At 38.7% G+C, this 21,080-nt stretch overlaps 1 protein-coding gene across 1 annotated transcript in view; it reads left to right on the plus strand.

Moving 5' to 3' along the window:
- Positions 1-1,815: 1,815 nt before the first annotated feature.
- Positions 1,816-21,080, plus strand: part of LOC123230434 (zinc finger protein OZF-like) — a 31,520-nt gene continuing 12,255 nt past the window's right edge. The window contains exons 1-2 of the mRNA XM_044656597.1: positions 1,816-1,860; positions 13,481-14,519. Coding sequence (XP_044512532.1) covers positions 1,816-1,860; positions 13,481-14,519 — 1,084 coding nt within the window. The remainder of the gene's footprint in view (positions 1,861-13,480; positions 14,520-21,080) is intronic.

The raw sequence follows: 21,080 nt of genomic DNA on the forward strand, positions 1-21,080 counted from the left end.
AACACAGCAAGGAATGCTGCTGCCTGTTATAGCTAAGGCCAAGATACTCCCCAACTTGGCTTTCTGATAAGAACCTAGTCAAAATTCAGCCTTGGCCTTGGTCTATTCTGAAGCCAATGTTTTGTGTTTTGATGTGACATAATTTGTAACTTCTGCGCATCTGCAAAGTTTCGGGGGGTTTTTTTTGTGTGAAATGAGTCTCGAAATATATATAATAAACTCCATGCTCCTGGAGCCAGAGCTGGAAGCATGAAGTAAAAGACATTTCCCTTGTCCTGTCCTTATTTCCTTATCAACTAAACTGTCATCAGATTATCAGAGATGATAAAGAGATCTCCACATAAATTTATATGCCATAAATGTATAGAATATGGAATAGTATATGGATATAATAGTATGGAGGTTGCACAACTAGGCTGAAAAAAATGCTTATACTCAGAGTTAGGCAACTTTTACCAATTAACTCAACACTTATAGTCTAAACAGGTACCAGGTACACAATGTGAGGAAATTTCTGGCTGCAGGACACATCACAGTGATTTCCCATAGTTCAATAAACTCCTGATTAAAGAGTGGTTCACTCTCCCAAATACATGAGTTTATTGTTAAGAGTTTACCTCACTCAGCCAATTTGTGAACTTGAGTCTGGATTGGAACTCAATAGATTCCAGTGGGCACCACACATCTGGAGTCACTCTAACAGGTGGCTGAGGCAGTAACAACTTCAAATCTCAGTAGGACCTCCAAATAAGTCAACCTTGAAAAACAGAGAACCACGAAAGTAGTTAGAAAGGACAGGTCTTTAATCAAGACAAGGGAGACAATGCTCTAATGGCCACTACACAAGAATCATGTGCAAAATACCACACAGAGACAAGCTCTGGGACTCTGAGAACACTGTGTCCCGAAAAATGCACCTTAAAAAGGGATTTTCCAATGAGCTAAAGAACCTGGGGTCTTATATACCTTTTGGGGAATAAAGGACAAGAAGGACAATTGATTGGCTTACATGGAGGATAGGGAAGGAGGATTCCAGCCAGGGCCTAGACTATCTGGGAGTGGCCTAGATACAACAGGAGAAAAGACAAAAAGGTACTTGATATTTGGTTATATCTACTAATTCTATCTAGGCTGAGATCTTTGGATACTTTAACAGTCTAAGACTAGGGTCAGTCTGGGACTTCCTGTAAGGCAAGTTTCCAAAGGACAAAGGTAAATTTTGGGGTTCCATAAAATAAGATCATCATTACATATATGACAAATATTATATATATGTATGTAACATATATAAAATAGATGAAGACATATGTAAAAGTATATATGAAATATAATTTATGTAAAATCTAATAGATGTATCCATGTGTATAGGAAGGTCTATCTACCTATCTCTAGTTCTACCTATCCAGTTATCTATCTATCTGTCTGTCTGTCTGTTTATCTATCTACCTCTGTTTCTATCTATTTAACAGATAAACTAAATACACAAGTTTTGGCCCTTCCTGGGGAGGATTCCCTGACCTATAAAACGTCTGTAGACAGTAAGCCTCTGAAGAGTTTTTTTGAGTATGGGAACAACTCTCTGATGAACTACTTTTCCCAGAATGCCCTGCCTCTTCTGGAGGAAGAAGACTTCCGCCCTCACGTGACTATGTTTCCTCCCGGAAGTCAAGCTCTTCCGGATTTCTCCAGATTTAAGTTTGCTGCTGCCTCGGACGCGGGTACTTGGGGCTGTGGTACCTTCCTCCTTCAGGCAAGCAAGCAGAGAAGGAGGAGGAGTGAGTGGGCAGGGAGAGACGGGGAGAAGCTTCGGGCGCCATGCTTCTCTTCGCGCTTCCTTCTCGAGCCCGCCCTGAGCGAAAGGTAGGCCTGACCCCCCTCTCTTAAGACTGCGCAGTCTCCCAGCTTCCCACCACGGCCCCGCCCTGGGACGCTTGGGGGCGCGGCGCACGCGCAGTCCGGTTGAGCCCTCCCTGACCGGCCTCGCCTCCTTCCTCTGGCTGTCAGCGGCCTCTTGTGCCTTTGGCTGGGGCAAAGTCGCTGTTTCTCTGGGGTTCCGTTTGCTTGTCTCTGATCGAGCCCGAAGCTGTAATTGCTCGGGGCTCCTCCTCCTCTGCTCCTCCTAAAAGATTTCTCTTCTTTCCCATTCATTTACGCCTTCCCTTCCCCCTCTGCCTCCCCTTTGTCCTGATCTTCTCTTCCGTCTCCCCGGCTTCCCTCTCGCATCTCCCAGGTCTCTTCCCTCCCCTTGGCCACCCCCCGGGTCTGCTTTTTTTTCCCCGTCTTTCCTTCTTTCCCAGAGAGGCTCTGAGGCCCATAGCAGGTCCTAGATTCTGCTGGGGGTTCCATCTCTTTCCTCTTTCCAAACTGAGATTCTCTCTTCCCCATTTACACTCTTCTTCATTGTCTGGGACCAGTGCTGTGCTGTTGTGGGGCAGCTGGTTGGCGCAGTAGAAAGACTTCATGAGTTCAAATCAGCCACTTCCTAGCTGGGTGACCCTGGGCAAGTCACTGAACCCTGTTGGCCTCAGTTTCCTCATCTTTCAAATGAACTGAAGATGGAAAAGCAAACTGGTCCAGGATCTCTGTCAAGAAAACCCCAAAGGGGGTCACCAAGAGTCACAGACTTCCTAGCTTATTGACCGTGGACAAGTCACTAAACCCTATTGACTTCAGTTTTCTCTTTTTTCCAGTTACATGTAATAAATTTCCACACATATTTTCCCAAGTTACATAATTGAACTTATCTCCCTCTCTCCCTTCTCTTCTCTCTTCAAGGGATTCATTCTGGATTATACACGTATTATTATGCAAAACATTTCCATATTGTTCATTTCACGCCAATCTTTCTGCCAAGAAAACTCCAAGTGGAGTCAGGAGTTGGACACAACAGAATAATGACCAAACAACATGGCTTTTGAGCACTCCCACTCAGTCACATAACTAACTGATTTCAAAATTGTCTTTTCTTCTCTCCATCAACCCTTCTCTCCTCTCCAAAGTTCCTTAATATAAGTTCCTTAATGTTCAGGCATCAACTGCATAAGACAAACAATTATTTATTAAATACAGATCTTAAGTTAAACATTATGCCAGGTACTTAGTATACAAAAATAAAAATAAAACCATCTATCTGGAGGGAATTTCCAGTTTATCCCAGGAAACAGCTTTGATGAATGGCCTTGTGCAGAGGCAGGATGATGGGAGTTGTAAGGGTGAAAAAGGGATTTTATGGGTTCAATATATTAAAGATGGTCACCAGAGGATTGAACTATTATCAATCCTTAATTAAGAATAAAATCAAAATTGACTTTTATGGAAGTTTATTTACATGAGAGAAGAGAGAGAGGAAATAAGGAAATAAGAATCTGTCTCACTAATTAATCCAGGTAAATCTTAATCCTCAGCTGGGGATTAAAGGGCCTGAGGCCCGGAGGTGAATGGAGCAAACTTCATTCACAGAGTCTATAAAAGGAAGTTTCTTAATAGAAGTTCAGGAAGATTCAGTCTTTAAACTCACCACATGGAACAGTCTCAGTCACTAACCAGCAAAGCTCCCTCAGGTCCCCTTCACCAAACCAGAAGCAGCCTCACTCACTCAACTCCCTCTTTTTAAAGGGGTCAGTTATGTGTCACTTTCAGTGCCTTCCCCTAGCCTGCGTGTCCAATCACAATAGGGGGCATTAGTTGATTCTGATTCGTTACTCACTCTAGCACAGGTGGGTTAGGACCTCCCAGAATTGGAAGGTGTTCTCACCTTTGGTGATTAAATCTAAAGATGGGCAGTGTAGACTTAATCTAATTATCACAGAGGTAGATTGTCACAGATAAGGAACAGCCTGCTGGCCAATTCAGGTGGGAGAGAAGGTATAAATAGAGGGAGGTAAAGAGAAAGAGAAGGAAAGAAAGAGGAAGAGGGAGCAAAGGGATAGAGAGGAGGAAGGAAAGAGGACAGATGAGCAAAGGGGAGTCACAAGGAGGGAGAAGGAGCAAAGGGATAGAGGAGAGAGGAAGAAAGTGTGTGTGTGTGTGTGCACATGCTGAGATGTTATGATGATATAAACCTAAGTGCTTACTTTGAGGGTGGACAAAAAAATGATGGAAGATGTCTTGTAATTAGGATCTATAAGACTTGGCAGCTGATTGGACGCGTGTGATGTGGCTGAGGAAAAGAGTAAAGATGACTGAGATTTCAAACTTGGGTGACTGGAAGCCTGATAGGGCCCAGCAGAAATTGGGCAATTCCTCTCTACCATCTTTTCCAATTATCCTCTTACTTTACCCACAAAGGCAGGGCTCTGGTTGAGGTTATCACCATGTGTCACTTTTACAGCCATGCTGGCTTCCTACCTGTTCTTGCTTCTAAGCTTTTCTTGTCCAGTCAGCCTTCTGACAACTTGTAAAACAGGGTTCCTAAGGCCTTGGAATGAACCTATAATTGTGCTCCCTGGGAAAGAATAAAAGTTCCTTAGGCTTGTGCCCATTTCTTTCTGACTCCCCTGGGTTTTATCCAGACTAAATTCTCATCAATATTCATTGGACTCCAATCCATGTAACTGACCCAGGAATGCTGTTCTGAGGTTCTTTCCTCAACATAGTATTACCAGAAAGAGTTTAAAACAATATAAAAATCTAAATGATTAGCTTTCTTCTGAGGGAGACACTTCATCCCCTGCCTGCATGTATTTCTATAGCCCACTCTCATTCTACCCATATACTTTGGGCTCTCAGATTTCTGATTTTCCTTCCAGGTCCTCCTCAGAGCCAACTCCTCTGTGAGGCTTTTTCTGATCCTGCTTTCCTTGCCCTAGAATCTTTCCTTACATCTTCTTGTTTACTTGTATTCACATATGGCAAATCAGGTAAATACCAGCTCTAACTGGGAAGATTTGAAATTTTCTTTGTGAGCATTTGCATTGTGGAAAATGCAAAGCCTACAAATCAGGGTTTGACTTATTATTTTGTTGATTTCCTAGTCTTAAGGGAAGGTTAAAATGTGAAAAATAGGTTAAACTTGAAAATGTGTTGTGAATGTCCATTTTCCCCAGGAAGACTGTTAAACTTTTAGCGGCAAACCCCCCACTACCCCAAATAGCACCTCCAGACAGGAACTTTGTCATCATTTCTCTCCTTAATGCCCCAGGGCTTAGAACAGTGTCTTGCCTATAACAAGGGTTCAGATAGTATTTACTGATTTGGCATGATTATAAGGTACAGCCATCTTTAACTCAGCCAGGTTGTGTAGGGGCATCTCTTGGATGGGGCTTGGCGGCCACATCCTCCAGATAGAATAAATAAGCATTGATTTTGCTGAATCATTAATTTAAGACTGGTACAACCATCTGTTTCATTCTCTATGATATGGGGCATGATCTCCAGTAGACCACTGCCAAATTCCAAACCTAATAACAAAAGAAAATTAAATAGGGAGGGAAAGAAGGAAAGAGGAAAGATGGAAACTTCATACCATACACAAAATACTCAGTTCCTAGTTTTTGCTTTAAAAATGGCTAGAAAAAATCATCAAAATGAAGCACCTTAATAAAATATTTACAATTTCCAGGTTACAATGTAAAAACGTACATCTTATAGAATATATTTCATAAACTGTTCCACTGGAAACAATGAGGTCAAAACAGCAGACCTGGGGCAGCTGGGTAGCTCAGTGGATTGAGAGCCAGGTCTAGAGATAGGAGGTCCTAGGTTCAAATCTGGCCTCAGACACTTCCCAGCTGGGTGACCCTGGGCAAGTCACTTAAGTCCTATTGCCTACCCTTACCATTCTTCTGCCTTGGAGCCAATACACAGTATTGACTCCAAGATGGAAGGTAAGGGTTTAAAAAAAATTTAAAAAGCAGCAGACCTATTTAATATCCACAAAGTGTTTGGTTTTGTCTTTTCATTTGAAATAGATTCACCACAGTCAAGATTCAGTACTCAGAATATTAAAGTTTAAGCATCAACCATGAAATGAAAAATTTCCCCAATGTACAACAAAGAGAGATCAGTCCTCCTATTGCTCATGGTTCTCTTCTCTTCTCCAGCTCTGATTTCTGAAGACTGACCTTTTCCAGGCAGTGGGAACATTGAGGTGGGGGAATGGCCCCCATACACCTGCCCAATAAGGATCATCAGGTATGTGAGGGTTTGTTGACCCTTGAAATAACATCTTTGATCCATTCCCATCCCCTCAGATACCAATTAATTAACTCTTGTGTCAGTTATGTGTTGTTATTCATTTGTTTCAGTTATGTCTGACTCTTTGTGACCCTATTTGAGGTTTTCTTGGCAAGAATACGAGAGTAGTTTGCCATTTCCTTCTCCAGTTCATTTTCCAGAAACTGGGGGAAATCAGGTAAACAATGTTAAGTGGCTTGTCCAAGGTCACCCAATTAGGAAGCATGTGAGACATTTTAAGGTCTTCCTGACTCCAGGCCTAGTGTTCTATCCACTATGCCCCCTAGCTGCCCTTATATATCATCTATACTTATTGGTAAATGAGTACACACTCACTGTAACTAGCCCCACACTGTATTTCCTATCATATCTAGTCATCTACCAGATTAAGGACATATGCTAGCATCTTACTTACCACTATGCCTAAATAAAACCTCCAAATTCCCTTCCCAGCTACCCCTCCTATGTTTTCTATCCCTATTAAAGTGTTAGCTCCTTCAAAATAAGGACCATTTCCCTCTTGCCTTTATATCTTCAGTAAATAGCACAGGGCCTAGCATGGAGAATGCCCATTAGTGCTCTTTTCTGCATTAAGTCCTTTGGCATTGTCCTTCAAGGCTTAGGTCACTAGCTCCTTTCACTGCCAAGTCATCCACTTCACTTTGACCATAAATATATGTTCTCCTCAGCAATCTTTCATTTCCTCACCTGTGTACACATTGGACTTCTTTTTATGCCACATAAAATTAATACCCTTGAAGGAAAATCAGATTGGTTTGTATTTCCAGGTATTTAGCCTTGACTTTAAGAGTCAACTAGTAGAAGTCAGTGGAATTGCATTTATAAGAGCAATGTAAAGTTCTGATTTGGAGTCACTGTATTGATATGACTAGAGTCACTCACTATCTTGGCACTAGAGTGGAAGAACCTGTTGATTGACCTTAGCCTCAATGTAGTTCAGAACTCCTGAGCTGAAGCCATCCGCCTCCATTACCTGAGGAAGTGGTGGTCAGAATCCTTTTTCAGGGCTGGGTCAGACTAAGGGCCCTTCTCCCTTTTTTGAGTCTATGAAAACCAGCTTTGTTCTCTTGGGTCCATATTGGGAAGAGGACCTGAAGATACTGTAAAGGGTAAAATTATGATTAGACTGAATGTATGAGTGTGGTCGCCAGGAATTAATATATCTCAATTCTAAATGATTTCTTTTTGGCAATTTATTTCTAAAATAGTGGGGAAAGAGTGAAAGTAGAGATATGAGAAAGAGGGCAGAGTAAGAGATCTAGGGAAAGCAGTCCTCAGTCCTCAGCCAGAGCTCCTTTAGGGTCAAGTTGAAGGTGAAAAAACCTTTTCACAGGAGGTTCTTGCAATTTATAAAGACCATTCCTTTCGTCACTTCCTGTGCTTTCCTCCCACTTTACATGTACCAATTACAACTAAAGCTTTGCTTAGGACTGCCCAAAGGGCAGTCAGTCGATTCTGATTTGTCACCCACTTTTGCACATGTGGGTCTCAGACCTCCCCATACTTAAGGATAACTGAGGTGTGTACACTTTTGGTAATTAAATCTAAAAATGGGCAGAGTAGAGTTAATCTCATCTTCACAATCCCCCCTGGTGATCATTTGGAGACTCGTCTCCGCAATTGATCATTTGACATAATTATCTTGTACCCCTAAAAATCTTCTAACTACAGGTGTATACAATTGCATCTTCTAAAAGGAAACTACAATAGTTAGAGATAAAAGGGAAATGGAAGAGAGAGAGAGAGCAAAAACAATGTTTTGTTAGACACATTGACAAAAAGCTAAAAAAAAGACAAAAAGTTTACATTCAAAATAACTGTGTTCAGCCCCCTTCAGTTCAATCAACTGTACCCCAAAGTTCATTCTGGATCTTCTTGATGCAGTGTAGGTTTCTGTAAGCATCTTTCTCCAAACAGTTCATTCTCTGGATTCAAGGAGTTAAAAAGCTTTTTTCCTGAAATTTTTTCTCAAACAAATTTTTAAATTGTGGATTTTATGAAAATACAATCCTTCCTGAAGAGGGTATTGACCAACACCTGGATCAACTCAGAATACATGGCTGAGTCCCATCTTCACAATACTAAAATATACTTGATATTTTAGGAATCAGTAACATTCAAGGATGTGGCTGTGGACTTCTCCCCAGAGGAGTGGAGGCACCTGCATCCCTCTCAGAAGGTGCTATACTGGGATGTGATGCTAGAGAACTACCAGAACCTGGTCTGGCTAGGTAAGGACAGTTTCTCCTGCTAACTCAAGACTCTTTTAAAAAAATTTAATTTTTTTTTCATTTATATGTAGAAACAATTTTTGACAGTTGTTGAGTTATAGAATTCAGATTTTTCTCCTTCCCTCCTTTTCCCCAAATCCCCAAGGTGATAATTAGTCTGATATAGTTTATAGCCATACTTCCATGCAGTGCATATTTCCATATTGTGCATATTGTGATAAAAATATATCATATATGGAGTAAAAATCACATGAAGGAAATAAAATGGAAGATGCCATGGTTTGATCTACCTCAGGCTCTAAAAGTTCCTTCTTTAGCTGTGGATAGCATTTTCAAGAGTCCCTTGTAGTTATCTTGAAAATTTGCTTAGGTGATAATGGTTTAGTCCTTTGCAGTTGAGCATCATCTAATATTTTGTTACTATATACATTGTTCTGCTCACATTACTCTGCATCAGTTAATATAAGTTCTTACTGGAGACTTTTTGCTTTTTTCCTTAATAAATAAGGTAGTATCTTTCCAGTAATTTTTTCTCATGTAGAAATATACTTTTGTGACCATTTGACATTGAGTCATGTGACAGAGCACTTCTGTCAGGTGAACAAATTTGGGTTCGTATAGGTGGAAATTGGCAGGTTCATGCTATGGTCCTTGAGGTTCTTTCTCTATTGTTCCCTTTTCCCTCAAGTTCTATATTCTTCCTTAAAGGTCCAGTGTGGAGACTGAAGACATCAAAAGCTCCCATGGTCTTTCCAGGTCCTCTCTGAGGCCAGGCCCATTCTTCAATGCATCTTCATGTACTTCCTAGGAGCCTAGTACAGGGTATCCTTCAGAATTCCTTGTTCCCATTCTTGAGGCCTTCCTAGCATGTTTGTTTTTCCCCAGAGAGATATGGATCACCATCTGAGCCAGCTTTCTAAACCAGCCTCTTTGCATTTCTAATGTACAGGACTAGCAGTTTCCAAACCAGACGTGATTGACAAGTTGGAGCGAGGGGAAGTGGTTGGAATGTCAGAGGGAGATAGCTTGAGCAGCACTTGTCCAGGTGAGTGAATGAGTGAGTGAAAAAGTAGATAATTCATGACCAGCAACATCAAAGCTGGTTGTTTGGAGAAAGTACTTTGAAAATCTTGGATAGAGATCTGTCTCAGCTCCTGAGGCCCCAGTGGAGAAGAGCTGAGGCTGTCTGGGAGGAGCTGCTTCCTTGAGCCTCATCTTCTGTTCAACCAAACATTCTCCACACATCTCTCCTGCTCTCATGTCCCTGCAGTCTCAAAGGAAAGGGTAGAGAAAGGAGTTTTCTTTCCCACCATTTTAGTGCCTTTCCTGGTCCTCAGCAGCTTTTCCCCTGCTTCTCAACATTGTTTCTTTGTTGTTATGTGAATGATAACTATAACAGAATCAGGACTGGGCGTAGCCCATTTTATGTCCTGTTCTCTTTGGATTGCTTTATATTGTTCAGTCATTTCAGGTGTTTTTGACTCATTGTGACTCCATTTCAGATTTTCTTGGCAAAACTATTGGAGTGGTTTGTCATTTCTTTCTTCAGCTTATTTTATAAATGTGGAAATCAAGGTAAATGGAGTTAGGTGGCTTGCCTGCAATCGCCCGGCTGGAAAGTATCTGAGACCCGATTTTAATTCAGATCTTCCTGACTCCAGGCCCAACACTTTACCTATTTGGCCACTGCCCTTGCTTTTTATTACTTGTATTTTTTTTTGGCCCATCTTTCTCCTATAATTCTGAAAAAATAAGTTTATCAGAACTATCTTTTTATTCTGCTTTCTTTAGCCTGTTCTTTTTAATGGTTCCCCATATTTATTTGAGTCATTAAATTGTAGTTCTAAAGGATCAAATCTTACTCAGCTACAACCAAATCCTTTGAAGCATTGATTATTTCTTATCTTTTGTTATTATCTCTTCCTTCTCATCTATCTCACAGGAAGAAGTGGTTCTTCTCCTTTCCCACTGATCTTCAGTTTCTCTCTGTTTCCTGACTACTTCACAACTGCCTACAAACATTCTTACCTCTAAGTCATCTTCAAAAGACCCTCACTCTATTCTTCCATCTCTGCTGTATCCTATATCTTATGTCCTTTGTGGCTCAATGCCTTGATTAGACCATTTGTAGTACCTTCTCCTCCAGTTCTCCTTACATTTTCTTCTTAACTCTCTAAAATTTGGCTTCCCATTTAATCATTCAAGCAGAAGTGCTCTCTCCAGTGTTATCAGTGATCTCTCAATTGCCATATCTGTTGGCCTCTTTTCAATACTCATCCTTCTTGACTTCTCTGTACCTTTTGACAGTTAATCACTGCCATCTCCTGCATATTCTCTTTCACCTTTGTTTTTAGGACACTACTCTCTTCTGGTTGTCCCCTTACATACCTAAACTCTTGTTCTCAGTGTTCTTGACTGGATCTTTATCTAGACATTGCCCACTAACCATGGCTGTCCCACTATGCACTGTCCTGAACATTCCTCTCTTCCTCTACACCAGTGATGGGCAAACTACGGCCCCCTGAAATGTTCTATCCAGCCGCACAACATTATTCCTAATCTGACGGATACAATACAATGAAACTTCGAAAGAGTTGCCTTAGAAACAGACTGGCAGATGAGCATTTCCTTTCCTTTGGCCCCCTCTTTAAAAAATTTGCCCATCATTGCTCTACACTAATTCTCTTGTGGATCTCATCAGCTTCCTTGGATTTAATTATCATTTCTATGCTGATGATTCTCAGATCTGCTTGACCAGCCTTAACATATCTGCTGACTTCCATTCTTCTATCACCAACTGCCTATCAAACATCTTCAAAATGGATATTTATTAGATATATTCATTTAACATATATTAAGGTGAAATCATTCCTTTCCTCTCTTTCTTTTTCACTCTTATAATCTTCCCTATTACTGTGGATACCACTATCCTACCAGTCCCCTGATTCACCCTCCTGATATCATCCTCATCTCCTATTACCCTCAGTATCCAGTTATCCGGATCCAGCCGGATACAACCGCGAGAGACCCGTGAGTCAGCCACCTGGAAGAACCATAGGGGGAGAGAAGGGAACCGAGGCGCAATAAAGACAAATCAGTCTTAATTGTGACAAGGCTCGTTTATTGTGTGCAGGGAGTGGGTTTATATACTTCTAGGGCTGGGGTAAGGAATTTTCCTGATGGTCTCAGGCCGTTGGTCTCGCCACGCCTATCCCGGGTAAAGCTGGATAAGTTTCTATTTTCGTTTCTTGGGAAACCCTTCACTAAGTTTTGTTTCTATGGTCTCTATAAGTTTTGTTTCTATGGTCTCTATGGTTTTGTTTCTATGGTCTCTATGGTTTTTAGGTTTCGTTCCTTGGTCTCTGACATCCAGTCTTTTGTCTTGATCTGTTGATTTCACATTTATAACATCTTTTTAATATACCCACTTTTCTCCTCTAACATTGCTTTCTATTAGGGTGTAGGCCTTTATCTCCTCACAACTGGATTATTGCAATAGCTGCTGAAGAGTGCGGATGGGATCTTCCTTCTTCAAGTCTTTCCCTACTCCAGTCTATCTCTTGGCATGAAACAACTTCTCTCTTCAAAGAGCTTACATTCTTTAAAAGGAAACAATGTGTATATATAATAGTAATTGCAAAATATCTAAAAAGCTATCTCATGGTGTTTCCTGAGATGCTAATTCACTGATGTGTCATGAAAAACTTCATTTAAGAAATCACCTTTGAGCTAAATTTCTGACAAAATCAGCAGTTTGAAGAGGCTGAGGTAAGGAAGGACTATAATTGGGATATGGTGGATAGCCTTTGGAAAGGCATTTCAGAGGTGGAATATTGAATAAAGAGACTAGGAAAATGGCCAGCTTACCTGGACTAGTGTCTCTGAAGAGAGCAATGTGTAATTGGTCTGGAAAAGTAGTCTGGAACAATATTTTTGATGGAAGAGAGGGAACTCAGGTGAAGTGTAATTCATGGGCAACAAAGTATGTTTACATTTTTAAAAAATGTCTTTCAGATTGGGACATCCAGCCTGAAACCAAGGAATTCATTCAAAAGATTGCTCTCTCCATTGAAGATCCATTCCAAGAAAGAATTCAAGAGGGTAATTTTCATGTCTCCAAGTTTGGCGAAGCCTGGAAATTTTGTGCTTTATTAGGGAAACAGCAAAGCACTGAGGAGAAACTTTTGGGACATGTACAAATCTTGGAAATGATGACTCCCAATCAAGTAAGAGAACATGAAGATAAAAAATATAATGGAGGCTTTTGCCAAAGAGCAACCCTTTTCCCACAACATAAGATGCCTCTTAGAAGGAATCTTCTTCATCAGTCTGATACAGAGCAAAGAAAAGTCAGATTGTATTCATACCTGAATAAACAGAAGAGAATTTCCTTAAAGAACATGTTTTCTAGGTATAAAGAATGTGAGAAATTATTCAGTTATGAATCAGACCTTAATGAAAATCACAGTCAACAGAGTGGAGGGAAAGCACATTTAAAGAATGAATGTGGTCAGACTCTCTCCAGTAGCATAAACATCACTCAGGATCAGAGAATTCATAATGTAGAAAAATATTATAAATGTAACAAATGTGGGAAAGCTTTTAACCAGAAGATAGAGTTTATCAGACATCAGAGAATTCATATTAGAGAAAAACCATATGCATGTAATGAGTATAAAAAGGCCTGCCCACAGAAAACTGACCTTACTATCCATCATAGAATTCATACTGGAGAAAAACCTTATGAAAGTAATGAATGTGGTCAGGCCTTCAAACTGAAGAGAACACATATTGAAAATCAGAATATTCTTGCGGGCAAAAAAACATTTGAATGCAATGAATGTGGGAAAGCCTTCAGTCAGAAGGCAGGACTTAATGGACATCAGAACATCCATACGGGAAAGAACACTTATAAATGTAATGAATGTGGAAAGAACTTTAGTCAAAAATCAGGGCTTATCTACCATCTGAGAATTCATACAGGAGAGAAACTTTTCAAATGTGATGAATGTGGGAAAGCCTTTAATAAGAAAATAGGACTTAGGTGTCATCAGAAAATTCATTCTGGAGAGAAACCATATCAATGTAATGAATGTGGGAAGGCCTTCAGTCACAAGGCAGGACTTACTTGCCATGAGAAAATTCATACTGGAGAGAAACCATATCAATGTAATAAATGTGGTAAAGCTTTCAGCAGAAAATCTGTTCTTACTGATCATCAGAAAAGTCATACAGGAGAAAAACCTTATCAGTGTAATGAATGTGGGAAAGCTTTCACTAGGAGGACTATTCTTACTCAACATCAGAAAATTCATACTGGAGAGAAACCTTACAAATGTAATGAATGTGGGAAAGCCTTCAGTCAGAAAATAGGACTGACATGCCATCAGAATATTCATACTGGAGAGAAACCTTATGAATGTAATGATTGTGGTAAAGCCTTCACTCAAAAGACAGGACTTACAAGACATCAGAAAATTCATACTGGAGAGAAACCATATCAGTGTAATGAATGTGGGAAGGCCTTTAATCAGAAGAGAACACTTACTGAACATCAAAATATTCATACTGGAGAGAAACCTTATGAATGTAATGAATGTGGGAAAGCTTTCAATCAGAAGAACACACTTACTGAACATCAGAATATTCATACTGGAGAGAAACCTTATGAATGTAATGAATGTGGGAAAGCCTTCAATCAGAAGAAAAGACTTACTAAGCATCAGTACATTCACACTGGAGAGAAACCTTATGAATGTAAAGAATGTGGGAAAGCCTTTAGTCAGAAGAGAACACTTATTGAACATCAAAATATTCATACTGGGGAGAAACCTTATGGATGTAATGAATGTGGGAAAGCCTTTGGTCAGAAAACAGGACTTACTAAACATCAGAAATGTCATAGTGGAGAGAAACCATATCAATGTAATCAATGTGGGAGAGCCTTCACCAGGAGGACGAGACTTACTCGACATCAGAAAATTCATACTGGAGAGAAACCTTATAAATGTAATGAATGTGGGAAAGCTTTCAGAGAGAAGACAAGCCTTACTCAACATCAAAAAATTCATACTGGAGAAAAACCATATCAGTGTAATCATTGCAGGAAAGCTTTTAGCAGGAAGACAATTCTTACTGAACATCAGAAAACCCACAGGGGAGAGATTTCTTCAGAATGTAGGAAGGCCTTCAGTTGGAAAACAACGCTTGAACATCAGAAATATAATATTGAAGAAAAACTTTTGGAATATAAGGAAGACCTTTTGGCAGAAAAGATGCCTTATTAAATCTTATTCTATTAAATTATATTCTATTCAGTCTCAGAAGTAGGAAAAAGAAAACCTAATGGATAAAATGAATTTGAGAAAGTCATCCAGGGGAGCTTAGAACTTGTTCAAAATCACAATCCATCCTGGAGAGAAACTGAACGATTTCAGGAAAGCCTTCAGGTGGAAGAAGGTTCTTATTGAACATAGAAAATATTGGAGAGGAACTTTAATATTATGATAAGGCAATTAGGTAGTAAAGTGGGTTAAAATACCAGACTTGGCATCGGGATGACCCGAGTTCAAATCTTGATGAGATAGTATTTGTGTGATTCTTGGCAAATCATTTAACCTCTCTTAGCTTTAGTTTCCCTGTCTATAAATGAGGGATAATAGCACAGGGTTGACTTGAAAGTCCAATGAAATAAAATATGTACATGTCTTTTATAAGAGGGGAAACTAGATATTTAAGGTATGGTCACCAGTAATCAGATTAACTCGATTTCAAATTAAAATAGACCCAAGTCAGGATGACTTTTATAGAAGTTTATTTACAATTAGGAAGGTTGAAGGTAGGGAAATTGAGAGAGAGAAACTCTGGCCCAGACCAGAGGTCCAGACCAGGTAAGAATTTAGAGGCCCCAGCAAAGGAGCACAGAGGTTAATTAAACAAGGCTTTTAACCACAGGGTCTTTTACAATTAGAGAGGCCTCCTTGAGGCTAGACCCTCCAGAAATGCCAAGGGAGGAGAAAGGAAGTCAGCCTAACTTACCCACGTGACAATTCAGAGGGAAGCAGTCTGAGGTCTCGCAGAGATTCTTCTACACCAAGTTCAAAGCGCCAACTGCCTCCACAGGAAGTTACCATCATATTTAAAAGATAACATTTTTCGTCACTTCCTGCATCCACCTCCAATTTCAGGTGGACAAATGGCAGCCTCAACACTATTTTGGACTGCCCAAAGAGCAGTCCCTTGTTATTGATTTGTTACTTACTGTCATGTGTGGGTAACTAATCTTCCCTTCCCCACTTAATTCTACGTTGGGTGGGGTGACATTATTTCTGATGGCTAGAGTCTAACAATGAATGAGGATGAGCTAATTCCATTTACACACTTTGCAAGCCTTCAAGTACTATAAATGCTAGTTTTGCAGAAATTATTATAGGAAATGCTTTGCAAAAGAGATATACCTAACTGAAATCAAAGAAGTCCTATAAGAGGAAGCCTTTGTGAATATAATGAATTTTGGGTGACCTATCATTGGAACTCAACTTACTGAACATTACAAAATTTATATCAGAAATAAAACTTATGAATATAATGCATGTGGAAAGACCTTCTAATGCAGCATCATACTCTGAAAATCAAAAATTTCATACTGGAAAACTACAAACAAAATTGTTGCAAACTTTCCACTACAGAGAATGTAGAAAAGTTTCTCATTTAAGTCTTCCTTCATAGAAAAATTATAAATGAGGGAGAACTTTCCTAAATGAGAATTTGCTTATTCTATAGCACTACATTCAAACTGGGGAGATCATAGGAATATTATTAATTTGAGAAAGTATTCCTTGAGAACAAACATATGATATGTGCTAGAGAATAATATTCTGGATATCATGGCTTCAGCATGGATGAGTATGAGTGATATTTTAGCCAAGGAACACCTGTTAAACTAAAAGAAAACTACTTCAGTTAAGAAGTATCTCATGCAGTCCAGGTCTGATAATTGCTTAAGAGGGGAAATTTGAATGAAGTATCAAACCAGGGGTAAAAAAAAAATTCAGGAAAGAGGAATATTATGTTGAGCAGCAACTGTATAAATTGCACCCCCTGTGGTAGTTTAATAAACCCTTACTTAAACTTTTATCTTTAATGAAAGAGGGTAGAACCAAGAACAAGTTACAAAGAAATCAATATAGACTCCATGTTAGGAAAAATCTCCTAAAAACTAAGTATGTCCCAAAGTGAAATTAATTTCCTTGAGGGAAGTAACCAGACTCCTAATTGGGCATTTTCCCCAACATGAAACTACATGACTACTTGTCAGAGATATAGAGGTGGAGGAGGCACTAAGTTTACATGTGATCGGGATTAGGTGGTTGCTGAAATTCCTTTTTCAAAAGCACTCTGATTGCTAGGATTGTTTTTATTTCCTTACTAATACTTCAAGTGTGCCTTTGGTGTGTCTTAATAGTCTTTTTAAAAATCCTTATCCTTATCTTAGAATTAATATTAAATATTGGTTCCAAGGCAGAAAAATGGTAAGGGCTAGACAATTGGGGTTAAGTGACATTCCTAATGTCACACAGCTAGGAAGTGTCTGAGGCTAGATTTGAACTGAGGACCTCCCTTTTCCAGGTGTGGATCTAACTACTTAGCCACCTAGCTGCTCTGAGGCCAGAATTTTTTTTATCAAAAGTCTAAGGACCTGATATTCAGTGTACACAGTCTCCCAAAAGACTTCATGTGGTTTTAAACTATTAAAGTTTAAAGCTTCATGGAGATTTTCAAACACTGTAGACAAGTAACAGAAACACCGTAGACAAGCAACAGAAACAAGTAACAGATCCAATTACATTCCCCAAGATATTAACACTCAAAAGATAATGAGGATATGATTCTTCAAAGAAAAATCACAAATTCAACTATATGAAAGAGTGCTTCAAATCAGTTAGTAATAAGAGAACTGCAAATCAAAACAATCCTGCATTTTTTACATCACACCCTGCAAACTGGCAAAGATGATAAAAGAGAAATAGTTTGTGTTCAAAAGGATGTGGGAAGGTAAATATAGTAATTTTTTTTTTGTTGAGACTGGATTAGTCTAATTGTTCTGCATAGCATTTTGGAATTATCTAAATAAAATGACTTGAGTGTCCATACCCTTTGAACCAAAGATGCCACTGGTAGGCATATGCCCTGAGGAAGACACTGACAAAAAGAAAGCTCTTTAGGGGGCAGCTGGATAGCTCAGTGGATTGAGAATCAGGCCTAGAGATGGGAGGTCCTAGGTTCAAATCTGGCCTCAGACACTTCCCAGCAGTGTGGCCCTGGGCAAGTCACTTGACCTCCATTGCCTACCCTTACCACTCTTCTGCCTTGGAGCCAATAGACAGAAGTTAAGGGTTTAAAAAAAAGAAAGAAAGAAAGAAAGAAAGCTCTTTATATACAGCAAAAAGCAGATAGCATTTTTTGTGATAGCAAAGATGAGGAAACCAAGCAAATGCTCATTGATAAGGAATGGCTAGATACACTGGTATCCAAATGCCATGGGATGTTACTGTATTGTAAAAAAAGTTGACTAGGATGACTACAAATATGCTTGGGAACACAGACATGAACTGTATAGTGAAGCGAGTCCCAAAAGAACAAACTATTATTTTTCCAAAATGTAAACGGGAAGGATAACCACTAAGAAATTATAAATGAATATAATAAAATCAAAAGAACATGCATCTTCTTAATTTATGATATGAAAATATGCTTCTCCTTGTACTTTTGCATAAGTCTCTGATGCATAACTTTTAATCGTTACATATATTTTTGCAGTTTTTCCCCCCAACATGTTGATCCATTTGTGCAGGTTATTTTCTTCACTTACCTTTTTTTTTTTTAAATATAGGTTGACTGGGAATATTCAAGGAAGGAATACAAGGAGAAATTTAGGCTATGGGAAAATCAACAGATAATAAATTTTTGTGAAAGTATAGAAGCACTTCAACAACCGACAAAAGAGCTACCCAATAATTGGAGGGGAATGGGTGGTGTTTCAGGGAAATGTGGGAAGCCTTCTGGGAACTAATAAAGAGTGACATCTTCAGGAGCAGAACAGCTTTTATAATGACTACTCCTTTGCAAGGAAAAACAATCTAAAAACCTCAAATCATTATTGAGTATATTGACAAATGAGAATTTTAGATGATCAGTGATACAACCTGCTGTTTCCATCCTTTGGGGTATATGGGTAAAGGCTAATCAGCTGACTTTCTTGAAAATGTATACATGGCACACTTTTAAGAAGAGCATACTTACTGATCATACATACTTACCAGTGAGAATTCTTATGGATGTAATGAAGGAAGGAAGGCCTTTAGTTGGAAGATAGAACTTATCTGCCATCAGAAAATTCAGATTGGAGAAAAAAACATCAATGCAATGAATGTGGGATGACCTTCAGGAGGAAAGTTATTCTTACCAAACATCAGATGTCATAATAGATATCCAAAAAATGGTCTTTACAAATCCTAAAGTATTATGCTTATTTTAAAAAAATGATTGTAGGGAGGTCTTTGGGGAGGTTATATACAGATATCAGAGAAAATTTGTGAATATAATGAATATGGAGTGGCCAACTCATGGAATTCAGAATTTAACATCACAGAATTCATACCAGAGAAACAACTAATTAATGCATTTTGAAAGGGCTTGCAGTGAATGATCAGACTCTGAATATCATAAAATTCATATTGAACCATGTGAGTGAAGTAAATCTTGCAAAACCTTCCATCATAGAAAATGTAATGATCATTTAAGTCTCCCTTTATACAAAGGCCCAATGAAATAAAACCTGCCTGGATGGCAAATTGCTTATTCAATATCAACAGATTAAAACTAAAGAAAAATTATATGAATAATGAATTTGAGAAGGAATTTCTTGAGACCAGAAATGGGATTCAAAGTGGAGAAAAACTATGGATATAATAACTTAAGAATTGAAATATGGACAAGATTTCTTTTTTTTTTATTATTTGTATTTCTTTTTTAAATGTTTTATTTTGGGGCAAGTCACTTGACCCCCATTGCCCACCCTTACCACTCTTCCACCTATGAGACAATACACCGAAGTACAAGGGTTTAAAAATAATGTAAAAAAAAATGTTTTATTTTTCTAGTTACCTATAAAAAGGATTAACACATGTATTTAAAATTTTGAATCCCAATTTTCTCTCTCACCTTCCCCAATGGGAAGACAAGTAATTTGAAATGTTAAATATGTGCAATCATGGAAAATATTTCCATATCACTCATGTTGTGAAAGAAAACAGACCAAAAAATGCAAGAAAAACGAATTTTTTAAAAGTATGCCTCCATCTGCATTCAGGCTCCATCAGTTCAGTTCTTTCTCTGTAAGTGGTTAGAATTTTTAAAAAATATCATCAATCCTTTAGAATTGTTTTAGATCTCTATTGCTGAGAAGAGCTAAGCCATTTGTAGTTGATCATCTTACAATATGTTACTGTGTACAATGTTCTGCTGGCTCTACTCACTTCACTGAAAAACTTCTTGTAAGTCCAAGACTTTCTGAAAACATCCTGCTCATCTTTTCTTACAACACAATACTATTCCATTGCAACCATATACCGCAACTCATTCAGCCATTCCCCTTGGGCATTCTCTCAATTTTCAGTTCTTTACCACCACAAAAAGAGCCGCTGTAAACATTTTTGTTCATATAAGCACTTTTCCTTTAAAAAAAAAAAAAGGCTTTCTGGGATACAAACCTAGTGGTATTGCTGAGTCAAAGAGTATGCATATTCTTTGAGCATAGTTTTAAATAGCTCTCCAGAATGATTGGATCAGTTCACAACTCCACCAACAGTGTTTTATTATCCCAATTTTCTCACATCCCCTCCATATTTATTCTTTTCCTCCTCTGTCATGTTATCCATTCTGATAGGTGTGAGGTGGTACCTCAGAGTTGCTTTAATTTGGATATCTCTAATTCTGATTTAGAGCATTTTTTCATATTCCTATATAGCTTTGATTTTTTTCATCTGAAAACTGACTTCATATCCTTTGAACATTTATCAATGGGGAATGACTAGTTATTCTCATGAGTTTGATTCAGGTCTTTATATATGAGGAATGAGGTTTTTATCAGAGAAATTTTCTGTAAAGATTTCCCCCCAGTTTTCTGCTAGGTTTTGTTTGTGCAAAAGCTTTTAAATCCAATGTAATCAAAATGATCCATTTTATATCTTATAATGTTCTCTCTTATTTTCTTCCCTTATCCATAGACCTAAACTTCCATGCTCTCCTAATTTGCTTATAGTGTCACCTTTTATGTCTAAATCATGTACACAATTAACTGATTTCAAATCCAGCCCCCAAAACTTAACTATTGTGTGACCCCAGGCAAGTCACAACCTTATTTGTTTCTGTTTCCTCATTGTAAGATGAGCTGGAGAAGGAAATAGGAAACCGTTGCAATATCTGCCAATAAAATTCCAAATAAGATGGACATAAGTACGACTGAACAACAACTTTTTTACTTTGAGATCATGGTTGCTATTCCTGCTTTTTTTTCCTTCCCTTTTTTATGCCATCTAAAGCATACTAGGTTCTGATCCTGCCTCTTTTACTTGTGTGTGTTTCTCTGCTTCT

Source organism: Gracilinanus agilis, chromosome 1, assembly GCF_016433145.1.
Source record: "Gracilinanus agilis isolate LMUSP501 chromosome 1, AgileGrace, whole genome shotgun sequence".
Lineage (NCBI taxonomy): Eukaryota > Metazoa > Chordata > Mammalia > Didelphimorphia > Didelphidae > Gracilinanus > Gracilinanus agilis.